At 49.3% G+C, this 13164-nt stretch overlaps 1 protein-coding gene across 1 annotated transcript; it reads right to left on the bottom strand.

The window, feature by feature from the left end:
• Positions 1–248: 248 nt before the first annotated feature.
• On the bottom strand, positions 249–8430 carry LOC146789096 (cis-aconitate decarboxylase-like). The gene is made up of 6 exons (XM_085629996.1): positions 8154–8430; positions 6538–6592; positions 5336–5523; positions 2795–2887; positions 2298–2503; positions 249–1809 (listed from the first exon to the last, which is right to left on the bottom strand). Exons 1-6 carry the CDS (start codon positions 8172–8174, stop codon positions 888–890), a joined length of 1485 nt encoding a protein of 494 aa, XP_085486122.1. The 5' UTR covers positions 8175–8430; the 3' UTR covers positions 249–887.
• Positions 8431–13164: the final 4734 nt, after the last annotated feature.

Raw genomic sequence — 13164 nt, forward strand, 5'->3', positions numbered from 1 at the left:
TATTCAGCTGTTATTTGTGTGGTTGTGCATGTGAGGGAAGCTTCTTACAACGGGGAAGCTTTTTGGTACAGGTTGTGAAACTCTAGCAAGGGGGCAGCATGCTGAGGAACAGCTGGAAATGAGAGTTTGTGTGAGAGGCTCCATTCTCTCTGCACCAAGCTGTTGCTCCCTTGTAAGTTGCATCTAAAATGTCAACTTATTTTTATATCAAAAATTACAATCATTGTAAAATAAATACAGAGCGTTTATTCAAAATTAAATAAATAACAACAGAAAGCACAAAATATGTTTCACTAATAAAACATGAGAGACGAATAGAAAGTCCTTGCATTGACCTAATTTGTCCCGTGGCTTTAGAAAAGTACACGTGATAGAGCGGGACACGGGGAATTCAATACTGGAATAAAATTGAACATCCAGCTGACCCTTACTTTGGCCCCCATGGGGCGGATCATTCATTGTGAAGCAGAGATGATATTTCAGTGAGATCAGGGCTTATTATTAAACAATAAACAAACATTAAATAACAATAAATAAAAATGACATTTTACAGTCCTTAGAAAGTACTAATGAGGTTCTAGGAATATTAATCCTATTGTTTTTGGCCAGCCAGATGCTTCTGTGTTTGTACGGATCAAAATAGGACCTTGTTGTACTGTGAGACATGACAGCACTTTTCATGAGAGGAGAGTACATGGCTGTCACTCATTGTTTTATGCAATGTTTAGGTACTGTTCCTCTCCTTGAGGCGATTTTCAATTTTGTGTATAACAACTTAAGTTAAAGATGAGTGCACCAGGTAGGTCATTTAAAGTTTGTGAGAGGGATGTATTTTGATTAAACACTTTTAGTGCAGGGAGGCTACCAAATGTGAGCTGTCTACACCTTTACAACAGAGAAGATGCTAGTTGTGAACTGTCTTCCAGGCTCTCAATCTCCTCCACCACTTCAATAATGGCTTCTGCCTGGTCTTGGTGGAGCACATAGCTAGCGTTGGAGCGGAATTTCTCATGGAGTGATTCTTGGCTGAGGGGTTTTCTCCAGTGTCCATAGAAGGTGTCACATCTTCCTGTCACGATCTCTCCGCTGTCCAGGAGCAGCGCTACTTCTCCGTACATCCTGTCGAAGTTAGCCACATTGTCCTCAGGGTGCTCCACCACCACCTTCTTCAGCAGGTTGATGAGGTCAGGTCTCCTGAGGCTGTCCTCACTGAAGGAAGAGATGCCCACATTCCCATCCAGGAGGGCTGTGCAGGCGTTGAACTGGAAGGAGTGTCGTGCCTGGTGCTCAGACTCTGGGAAGGGTCTGTTGATGTACTTGGAGACTGGGACCCTCAGAAGAATAGAGCGGATGGCAGCGGGGTTGAAGGAGCCCATTATATTGATGACTCGGTTTCTGGCTGAGATGGCAGCGTCTGCGACCCAGTGCATGCCCAAGTGAGCTGGGAACCTCTTGATGGCGATGTCTTGTTTCTCCAACAGAAAGCTGTAATCTTGATCTGGTACTGCCAGGGGCGAGGGCTGGTAGTCACCATAGAAAGCACTGAACCCTGAGCAGCCGGGCACATCGTCCAAGATGAGTGGGTTGGCTTCCATTCCACGGGCAGCTAAAAGTGCTGCTTCCATGCCAAGGCGGGTGGCGTTGCCAATATGGAGAGGCTTGGCAAGAGTCGCTGCATTGGCCATAGGTGCCCCTGCCAGAGAGGCGGCGATCGCCAGAGCATGGGCACATTGGTCTGCATTCAAGGAAAGAAGTTTCGCTATAGCGGCAGCACTGCCCATGGTGCCAACAACAGATGGTGGGTGGAATCTGTTTGGAGATACAAAGAACAGTGTCAGACATGGAATAAGGACAATAGCAAGATAGTTTTTTATGGATAGTACTAATAATAAGTGTGAAGTAATGAAATATGCTAGGAGCATGTCAGACATGTACCATTAATGCCATCATGCAGTGAGGAGGCATTGACAATATGCTAAGATCTAATCAGGCACTCAACATAAATATATAATCCAGTTACAGTGAACAAAAAAATTATCTTTACCATGTTTACATTGTGTGCTATACACATACATGAATCTGTTTGCATCACAGGCTCTTCTTCTGGATATTTCTGCCCTCTGTGCACATCAGGCACAGATCATAACATTACCCCCTCTAGGGATCTCACTCATAACTCAAGAGCTATTTCTACCCTATGTTAGCATCATAACCATGGCCTTCACATCCTGCAGCCCCCTGAGGGCATTCTGTGTTAGTCATAGGGTATTAATGTCCTTTGTGGGCATCACACATACCTCTTGGGGATATTGCTGGCTTCATTGGAGAAACGCATTAGTCTTCCTTGCACCTCAATGCCTACGTTGAATGCCAACAGGAAGTCTGAGCCACTCGGTCGGGAGCCCACGGGGAGCATCTGTGAAGCCGCCATGAGAGCCGGCAGCACAGCCCCCGAGGGGTGAGTGGCAGGGTGCCAAGTGTCATCGAAGTCCATGGAGTGAGTCTGTAGAAGAGGAGAAGAGGGTTAGGAGGTTCTTTAAGAAGAGGACCAGGAAGTGATGTTAAACAGAGAGATCGTGTCATCAACCTATGGAAACAATTTACAGACATGGAGGATCCATATTTTAAAATGTTGTTTATTGACTGCACAATTGCCCAATACTGTCTCTTTACAGAAGTGGAAACAGACAAGATTGAACACTGGAGTAGACAGCATTAAAACAATTCTCAGAATGTCACCACTTTTAGTCTACGATTGATAGATACATTCATAAGCAGCTGTCAAATTCCTTACCGCCACTCCATTGACATATGCAGCCAGCGTGGGAGGGAGTCTCATTCTTTTCTTTCCGTACACAGAGCTGATCGCAGACAAGGAGAACATGTCCTGTTGGAGAGAGAATAAAGTGATGAATGAACCGTGCTCCTAGACACCTAGTGGAGGAAGAAGGTAGCTTGTTAGAGGATGGGTTACTCAAGTCTAAACACAGGATGGGACATCTCATACCTGGAGGGGTGTATTAGGAGAAAGACAGGAGCAGGTCAGGGATGTCCATGAGAGGGAGTAGTGTTCCTGAAGGACAGTTGTGTATGAGATCAGAGGTCCCCATGTTTATCTGCTTACCCCAGATGATACTCTCTCTCCTGGTATTCTCTCGAGATATTAACTTCTTAACATCTGCAGGGAGCTTAGGGTGTGATTTGTGAAAACTCAAGATGGATTTTATGACTTGGTCTTTCTCTCTTCTTACCTATTATTTCAGGTAGCGGGTCACACTGTTGGTTTAGAGCATGGGTACTCACAAACTTCCTCTCGGGGTGGGGCGGGGTCAGTGGGGGAGGGGGGCAGGGCTGGAGCCACAAAAAACTGTGACCATGAGGTTGAGCACAGGTCCCTGCAGCGGACGCCTTCGTCCACTGAGCCACCAGACCCGGCATACACACATCTCTCTCTCTCTCCCCCTCCCTCCCTCTGTCTGCCTCCGTCCCTCGGTCTGTCTCCCTCCCTCGGTCTGTCTTCCTCCCTCTGTCTGTCTCCCTCCCTCTGTCTGTCTCCCTCCCTCCCTCTGTTTCCCTCCCTCCCTCTGTCTGTCTCCCTCTCTCCCTCTGTCTGTCTCCCTCCCTCTGTCTGTCTCCCTCCCTCCCTCTGTCTGTCTCCCTCCCTCCCTCCCTTTGTCTGTATCCCTCCCTCCATCTCCCTCCCTCCCTCCCTCCGTCTCCCTCCCTCCCTCCCTCCCTCCGTCTCCCTCCCTCCCTCTCCCTCTGACTGTCTCACTCCGTCTCCCTCTCACTCTGTCTCCCTCTCACTCTGTCTCTGTCTCCCTCTCACTCTGTCTCTATCTCCCTCTGTCTCTATCTCCCTCTCACTCTGTCTCTATCTCCCTCTCACTCTGTCTCTATCTCCCTCTCACTCTGTCTCTATCTCCCTCTCCCTTTCTGTCTCCCTCTCCCTCCGTCTCCCTCTCCCTCTCCCTCCCTCCCTCTCCCTCTGTCTCCCTCCCTCTGTCATCTCACACGGGTGTCAGCCGGGGCTGAGACGGGCACAAACGCCCCTGAGTACTTCACAGGTCTTTAAAAGACCATTTGCATGTTAATGAGGCTTTGTTGTATTTCACCTCTTCTTAGGCCCCGCAGCTCCACTCTGACTATCCCTGGAACCGCCCGGCCCCCACAGAGCAGAGTCCGAGTCGCGCTGGTGCAACTGACAGTGTTTGGGAACACTCATTAATTATTTTTTTTAAAACACACAGTTACGATGTCTGAAAGGTCCGCGGGCCGCCAAGGAAGGCTTACCGGGCCGCAGGCGGCCCGCGGGCCGTACTATGAATACCCGTGGGAGGGCTTTTAATGGGTGGGGAGTCCATGGTGTGATGCTTGGTTAGATCCAAGACTCCGATAAGCAGGTAAAATCTGATGGTGATACTGAACAACTAAACTCTGAAGAGATTCTGATTAAGGGATGGTTTGATTCATGAGACGTTGCGTTTTTTGTCGAAGTTGCCTTTTCCTTTTGAGTATCTCAAGGTCATGCTAACTTTCTGGGTCCTGATAATATGTTTTAATGGTGGTGTGTTACAGGTTGTAGTGTTTGTTTTGCTCCCAGTCTCACTTTAACTGAGAGGGCCCTTGGCAGATGGTCCCCTCTTCTGATATATGGGGTTTTAGAGGACATGTACTTCATGGTGTGCTTTCTGGTTTGGACCCTGCCTCCCTTTAAAACATGGACTCCCGAGGACATTATGGCATAGTTGGTTTTTAATGGCTGGGTGGTGGATAGTGGGTGTGCTTGTTGTGGCCCATGTCTCAGGCTGGATCAGAGAGAGATGGTGATCAGCATAGGTCTAGAGGGGTTTAATTGATGATTGTTGCTTTGGAGTTCTATGGTGTATTTCATGGTGCGGTACTTGTTGCCACTTACATGGCAGGATCACAGGAAGATGGTCACACTCTTGGTCTAAAAAGGTTTTTTTAATGGCTGTGTGTTGCATGGTGTGGTCTATGGTGTCTTCCATGTCTCCTCCTACCTGGCCGGATTACAGGGAGATAGTGCACACTGTTGTCCTAGAAGGGATTTTTATGGATGTGTGTTGCAACGTGTGTTGCCTGATGTGTACCATGTCACCTCTTGTCTGGCAGTATCCTAGGGCGATGGCCACACTGTTGGCCTTTAAGTGTTTTTATGGATGTGTGTTGCATAATGCCTTGCTTGGTATGTTGCATGTCTCTCTTACCTGGCTGTATCCCAGGCTGATTTTCACACTGTTTTTCTAGAGGGGGTTTTAACAGACGTGTGTTGCATGGTATGTTACTTGGTGTGCTCCATGTTTCTTCTTACCTGGCAGTATCCCAGGGCGATATTGAACACATGGGTCGTGCTTCCCACCAGTCCAACCCCGATGCTGTCCAGGATCATACGCTTGCTTCGGTGCCGCACAGCTTGGGACAGGTGATCTGCCTGGACTCCATGTATGAAGGAAGCAAAGCTGCTGGTGACCGCCTTCTCCAGGGGGCTCCCCTCCAGCGCTACATGAGAAGAAGAGACAGGATCAGAACTACTGGCACTCAGGGTTGACATGAGACAAGGGTCCAGCGTGTCCGGACCAGAACCAGATCATGTGTATATGGGACAATCATTACTCAGGACCCTTGGAGTGTAGACCCATAGAAGACTCAAGCCAGTGTGAGTGACACCAGAACCTGTTACTGGGCCCAAGTGATACAGAGCGGCATCAGAGCAGGGAGAGTGAGACCAGAACCAGTAATTGGGCTCAGGACATGGAGAGAGGTCTCATACCAGGGGGAGTGACACCAGATCCAGCAACTGGGTTCAGGACAGAGAGAGAGGTCTCATACCAGGGGAGTGACACCAGAACCAGCAACTGGGCTCAGGATATAGAGAGAGGTCTCAGACCAGGGGGAGTGACACCAGAACCAGCAACTGGGCTCAGGGCATAGAGAGAGGTCTCAGACCAGGGGGAGTGACACCATAACCAGCAACTGGGCTCAGGGCATAGAGAGAGGTCTCATAGCAGGGAGAGTAAAACCAGAACTAGTAACTGGATCCAGGACATAAAGTGAGGTCTGAGACCGTGGGGGGGGGGAGGTGACACCAGAACCAGTAACTGGACCCAGGACATAGAGAGAGGTCTCAGGCCGGGGGGGGGGGGTGACACCAGAACCAGTAACTGGACCCAGGACATAGAGAGAGGTATCAGACCAGGGGGTTGAAACCAGAACCAGTTACTGGACTCAGGACATAGAATGTGGTCTCAGGCCAGGAGGAGTGACACCAGAACCAGTACCTGGACTCAGGAGATAAAGAGAGGTCTCAGACCAGGGGCAGTGACATCAGAACCTGTAATTGGACCCAGGACATAGAGAGAGGTCTCAGACCAGGGGCAGTGACATCAGAACCTGTAACCGGACCCAGGACATAGAGAGAGGTCTCAGACCGGGGGGACGGACACCAGAACCAGTAACTGGGCACAAAATACAGAGAGACCTCATACCAGGGGTTGTGAGTGCAGAGACACTTACCTTCCACTGCCGCTGTGTGCACCCGCCTAGACACCCTGAGGATGGCCTGTGGCTTCTGGAAGAAGAAAGAGAGTGACATTAGCTGAGTTGTTGCAGTGCATCAGAACATGGAAAGGAGAGTAAAGGGCTAGAAGAGCAGAGGGCAACGAGGCTGAGAAGGGAAAGAGGACAGAGAAGGAGAAATAACAGAGGGGAGATTTGAGGGTGGTCACTGTTAGAGGCACCAGTCTGTCAAGTTGCAGTACAAGACTGGCAAATGAGAAACTTCCGGCTGGCCCATGGGCAGTCCCAGATTTGCATAAAAGCAATCCGAGGAGGGCACCTGCCCTCTCCCAGCATGGCACATAAGACATCACTGCCTGCCATATCAGCAGTTAACGCCTGGTTTATAAACAGCCCTAGACTTGCATATTGGCTGCAGGCTGGCACCGTAGACACTCTGTCTCAAGGATCAAACCTGGTCTATGTAAACAGCGCCGCTAGCGCTTTGAATAGCACCTGGGATTTATAGGCACCACTCTGGCATATGATGCCAACATCTGGACACACATGTGATGTCAGCACTCTGATAAATTATGCCAGCACCTTGGCAAATGAAGTCAGCACACTGGTATACAATGAAAGTACCCGGCACTATAGGAACCATACTGGGGTGTTATGCCAGCACCTTAAGTTGGCATACATCTGGTCACAGCACTCTCACAAAGGATGCTCGTCTTCTGGCCTATGACGCCAGCGCGCTGGGAGATGTTGCCAGCACCTTGGCACATCATGTCAGCACTTGAGGTGGTTTTTGTTCTGGTGCAGGCACTCTGGTGAGATGTTGGCACCGGCACAGTGTGCTTATGATATCAGTTTGCACAGTATGAAACTGTTCATCTTGCTCCTGTCATGGGCGTAAAATGGACAATGTTCCCTAGGGCACAGTGTAGCACCAGTGTTTACCAAATGGCACAACCATGTCATCTGGGACCCCATGTATCTATTGGCACAGACTTCGGATCGGCTAAAGTACAGTGTTATTTTGAAAATTCCCCTCAGGGCTGCCTGTGAAGACAATGGCTATTTGAAAACGTTGTGTAACGTGCATTATTACACGTTGTGAAAGAAGAACTTACAATCCAGTCCCAAACCCCTCTTACAACAGACCTTAATTACCTAAAATGCTCCTGTTCTGCTCACGGTAGACATGCACATTCATATCATGAACAGCACAGAAACACATGACTAATGGACTCAGAGCACACGATAGAAAATCACATGACGAGGTAAGGATAAAAGGTGCCATCCTTTTATTCACAAAGGTTCATTTAAAAACGGAAAAGCATTAAAAAAATATCCGTATAAAAAGTATTTTAAAATTACGAGAATGCTAACGTGAAATAAGAGACGAGTAAACGTGTGAAAGGAGTATTATGGCCATGCACATCTTCTAATAAGTGAATTCACTCTCTGCTCTATTTTAAAATAAATCTCTCTATGAAAACAAATTGAATTTCGAGATCTAGAGATAGGCGTTCAACCAATGGAAACAAATGATGCCCCCAAACTGAAGCAAAATACACAAATACAGCGGTTACAGCTGCGAAACCCCGATGGCTGTAGCAGGGGCTCACCTGGAAGGCGCCTTGAAGCATGTTGTGCACTGATGTCTGCTGCTGTCCTAAGTGAAGTTTTCTCTGGTGCGTCAGTCAGTCTCTGGAGAGGTCTCCTCTGTCTCTGCAGTCAGTCTTACTTCCAAGAGAGGTCTCAATCAGTCGCTGTCTTTCGAGATAGATGTTCTCTGTCCACCTGGGAGGGGTCTTTCCTGTCCCTGTCCTGGGACAGTCCTTCGCTCTCTCTCCAGTGCTGACAGGAAGGGGCAGGTTGTGCCTCTAGTGCTGACAGGTGTTGTGTCTCTCTCCAGCCAGGGGTTATATACGCTTAAGCGGGAAGTGACCTCCCCTAGAAAAGCTCTACGTAGTGACATCACTAAAAGGGGCGGGGCGAGGTGTAACCTGGGCCAGGCATCACCCTCTGGGAAAGACCAGGAAGACCTCTTGGAAATTCCTGCAGTCCATATACTGGAGAAAAGAACAAAGGTGGGGGAGGGGCCTGTGGGAAACCCCAGGAGACATCCCAGAGTGCTTGGAAGTGTCCGCGAGCCCTCCCCTGGCTTCCCAGGATGGCGGATGGACTTAGATAATAGTGACGGTGATGTCAGAAGGCGTGTGCGCGCGCTGAGATGTATAGCTCCTCTTCTGTATACTTCTAAATCTGAGCATATATGCATGTATAAATGAAACTGCAATTTTAGTTACAATCGAACGGTTACATTGACACATAAGAACAATTGAATAACTCTCGCAAATCTCACTCGTAATTTGAGGTAAAAATACATATTTTTTTTCATCAGAAATACATTAAAACAACTGATATTTTTCTGTGGTTTAATTGTTGGAATGCCTTCTTAATAAGAAACGGCTTTAAACAGTAAGAGGAAGTGATTCTTTTTGGAAACCTGTGATGTCATACCTCTGATGCTGGGGCCCGGAGTCTGCGAGGAGGGGGTCCTGCTGGAATCCCCCATAATGACCTTGACTTTTCCACTATGAAGTTCAGTCTTTTGGGGGGCTGGAGATGGGGGTTCCCTTCAAGTAACGCCTGCCCTGGGCCCTGCAGGGGGCTCCACTCACTGCCTTTGTTTCCGAAGTCAGGAAAGCCTGGAGGTTAAGTACAATAAACACCTCCTAGGGGTCGCCCCCCGTTTGGGACAGTTCATATCACCCCCTCCCCGCCCCCTACAGAGCAGCCTCCACAGGTCCAGGACCGGACACACAAGGAGACCACGTCCGTTCATACAGAGACTCAAGTGATTAACATTGTACGTCACCGTGTGCACAAAGATGGTTCACATTACCCAGCAGTGACAATGCAGTTGTTTGGGTTTTTGAGATGCGTACATAGCGCGTCAATGCTCCCTCACAGCGCTATGAGATAAAAGGTGCACAGAGAACGGTAGCAGAGATGGTCGGACCGGGTGGTGCACACGTCTGATATAGCCAGGTACTCCCTACACCCCCTCCTCCCCACAATGAAAACCCGTGACAGGGGAGAAGTCTTTGGAGGCAGGGGGTGTGACACCCCCGGCTGTATTTATTATACGAAATTATTAAACATAAAAAATTACATTTTAAAAACACATCACAGAAAATATACTTTACACAGATTACAAATAATATGTTTACAGATATCAAGTGGCTAACCTTAACATAACTCTAATACAAAGGTTTCCTATCCATATCTAAACATATCTTTATCAATCTTTACAAACTTTATTTTCTGCATTACTAAATTGGGCCTACGGCAAGGTCACTAACTGGTGTCAGATCCTTATCAAATTGTAACCACGCCCTCCAGCCGGAGTGCGCATGCGCAGAGGGCCCATTCACCGTGAGGGTACTTCCCCCCCCCCCGGTTACCCCCGTACGCTCTATACCTGATCTCCATAAAGGGGCCCTTGCAGCCGCTGTGCACGTGCGGGATGGCCCATCAGCCTAGAGAAAGCGTGACTCCCTCCTCCCCCGCACCCAACTGCCCCTGGAGTTCTAGGAGAGACCACTTGTCCCTCCCACTTGAGCGACACCATTCGGGAATGGCGCCGCCCTCTAAGGACCTTAAATTTACTGCTCACCAATCATGACCTTACCGCCACAGGCTAGCATAGTTGACCGACTATCTAGCCCCCCCTGCGCTCACTAGAAAGGTCATTCCCTGCGCCTAAGGCCCTTCAGCCATGCCAACATATTCTCCAGGAACACCTCGTTGCCTACCTGGGATAAGTGAACGCCATCTTTTAAGAAGCACGGCTCACCCCTGATGCATCCATGGGCGATGGTCTGTAAGTGGGGAGCCCTAAAAAATGTCGCTCGAGTTTATTGTTTATTCTCCTTGCAGAATGATTCAACGCTTTTACAGACTCCCCCCCCCTCTCCATTGGAAACGTAGTATCAACTGGGACCACCCAATAGTGCAGCCCTGACAAGTCCTAGCTAACCAGCCTATCTCAGTGACTATAGTTTCCACCAACCCTCTCCTTCCAGTCTTGCTAAATCGTTCCCCTCCAAGTGCAGGATGATTATATCCGGGGGCGACCCCCATTTCCTTAAGAGGTCCAGAATGATATCCCGGAACCGATCAAAACAAAGCCCCCCTTTTCCATGGCATGCTATCTCAAACCCTGCCTGCCGCGCTCTTTCCCTGTAATCACCTGTACAAAAAAGGTTAGACAGACGCCTTACATATGAGTGGCCTATGATCCACACTGTCTGAAAAGTTTCCCTTTGTGGTGCTGGTATCCGCTCCGCCGCTTGTTGCTGGTGTACTGCCTTGAGTTTCTCCCCTGCGTGACAGGCTCGAGAAACTGTAAAGAAAGCAGAAAGACCATGCATCAGCATTGTGTGCCTCCCTTAGTCACAACATGTGTAGGCGCATATAACGTTTGAAACAATTGGACACCCATCTCCCTATCTTCTGTACGTCGCCGGTTGATAGACCCCTGGCCGTTACTTCAGTGGCAGCACCTATCCTAAAGGAGTGGGTGCCGAAGCACTCTGGGTTCTGACCTACCTTCAGAATTGCCATGTCCAATACCCTTTTAAATTGGAAGCGTGTCAGCGGGACCCCATCTTCATGGATCAAGAAAGGCCCCCCTACGTTAAGTGGTCTACCCTGCAAGTAGCTCTCAACGTGTGATACAGGACAGCATGGGTTACCCTGTGCCCGGTGGAGAACCACCCCATCAACCCGGGCCTCCTAATCAGTCTTGGATTTCCTGATTGATATTAATAGGGCATCTGCCCTGATTTTGAGGCATTCAAACTGCAGGCCGCCGTGCATGTCTAGTTTGTTTGGGGCCACCAACTCCCCAATACGAAAAGCACCATAAAAGGCTAATGAAAAGGCAGCAGTGAATAACCGGACCTCACTTGATGTGTTACAAATTGCGAGGAGGGCTGCTAGTATTGACGTGAGAAGCTGCACCCCAATTGGCTGCCTCGTGTCTGGGGCCGACCCCTGGAGGCGTCGCCACCATTTCAGAGCCTTTTTTACCGTGAAACTGCTAGTGGGGTCACCCCTGTCCCTGATCTGAGCGTAGAAGGAAATTGCCGCCACCTGTTTCCTAGCTGCGGCCGCCGAGCGCCCGTTGGTCCTTAACCAACCCAAGTATGAAATGAGTGCCCCTGTGTCATGCCACCGCTCCACCCACCCCTCACCCAAGAAAGAACAATACTGCCAGAACGCCCCTTCGTATGCTTTCCTGGTCCTGGGTGCTAGACTCGCTGCCACGAGGTCTGGTAAGCGGGGGCACCAATCTGCCAAAGACGTTCTGGGAAGAGGGTTGCCTGCTCTGCCGCTGTCGGGTGGTGAGCCCTGAAAACCTGCATCTTAAAGCGAGAAAGCGCGTCAGCCGCATGATTAAGTACACCAGGCACATGTTTTGCTCTAAATTGTACATTCAATTTCATACAGGTGAGAACAATCTCCTTCAAGAGGCGGAGAATCATCTGACATCGGGCTGCCTGCTGATTGATGCACTCAACCACGGTCATATTATCTGACCAGAAAATCACTGACTGATTACGCAATTATTCCGGCCATACAATCAATGCCACCAAGATGGGGAACTGTTCAAGGAAGCCAATGTTCCCTGCTAAACCGCTCTCCACCCACCATGCTGGCCAACGTTGAGCCACCCACTCGGTACCGAGTATGGCGCCAAATCCCTCACTGCCCGCGGCGTCAGTCATTAAACCCAACTCCGCGGATGCAATGGGTGGACCCGGCCACACTACCCTGCCATTAAAATCCCGCAGGAATGCCATCCAAATCCGCATGTCCTGCCGAACCTCAGCTGACAGCCTTGTGTGGTGATGTTTTTCTTTGAGGCTAGTCATGGCGTGGGAGATGGATCTGGAGAAGGGTCTGGCCATAGGAATGACCCGCAGGGTGAAATTGAGTTGCCCTACTGTCTGCTGCAACTGATGTAGAGTGACCTTCTGCTTGCTCAAGCATAGTTGTAAACATGCCCTGAATTTTTTGACCTTGTCTAAGGGTAACCTAAAACACTTCTGGACAGAATCCAGCTCAATGCCTAGGAACTCTATAGTAGATGCGTGGCCAACCGTCTTCCCCGGGGCCGCGGGAACCCTCAGAGCCTGCATGAGCGCGCAAAATTCATGCTGCGCCCACCCACATTCCGGGGAGCCCCGTGACCCCAGGATAAGAAAGTCATCAAGGTAATGCATGACCCATTGGTGCCCTGACTTCTGTCTGAAAACCCATTCCAAGAATGAACTGAATTTCTCGAAGTATGCGCATGAAACAGAGCATCCCATAGGCATACACATATCCTTCTAATAATTATCCTGAAATTTAAAACCATGCACATGATAATCGTCCGGATGTACCGGGAGTAACCGAAAGGCTGATTCTATGTCAGATTTCGCCATCAGCGCTCCTGGGCCCAACCCCCTGAGAATCTCCACTGCTTGGTCAAATGAAGCATATTTAACACTGCAGAACTCATCGTTAATAGCATCATTCAAAGAGTTACCCCTGGGAGCGGACAAGTTGTGTATGAGTCTG

Source organism: Triturus cristatus, chromosome 10 (assembly GCF_964204655.1).
Source record: "Triturus cristatus chromosome 10, aTriCri1.1, whole genome shotgun sequence".
Classification (NCBI taxonomy): domain Eukaryota; kingdom Metazoa; phylum Chordata; class Amphibia; order Caudata; family Salamandridae; genus Triturus; species Triturus cristatus.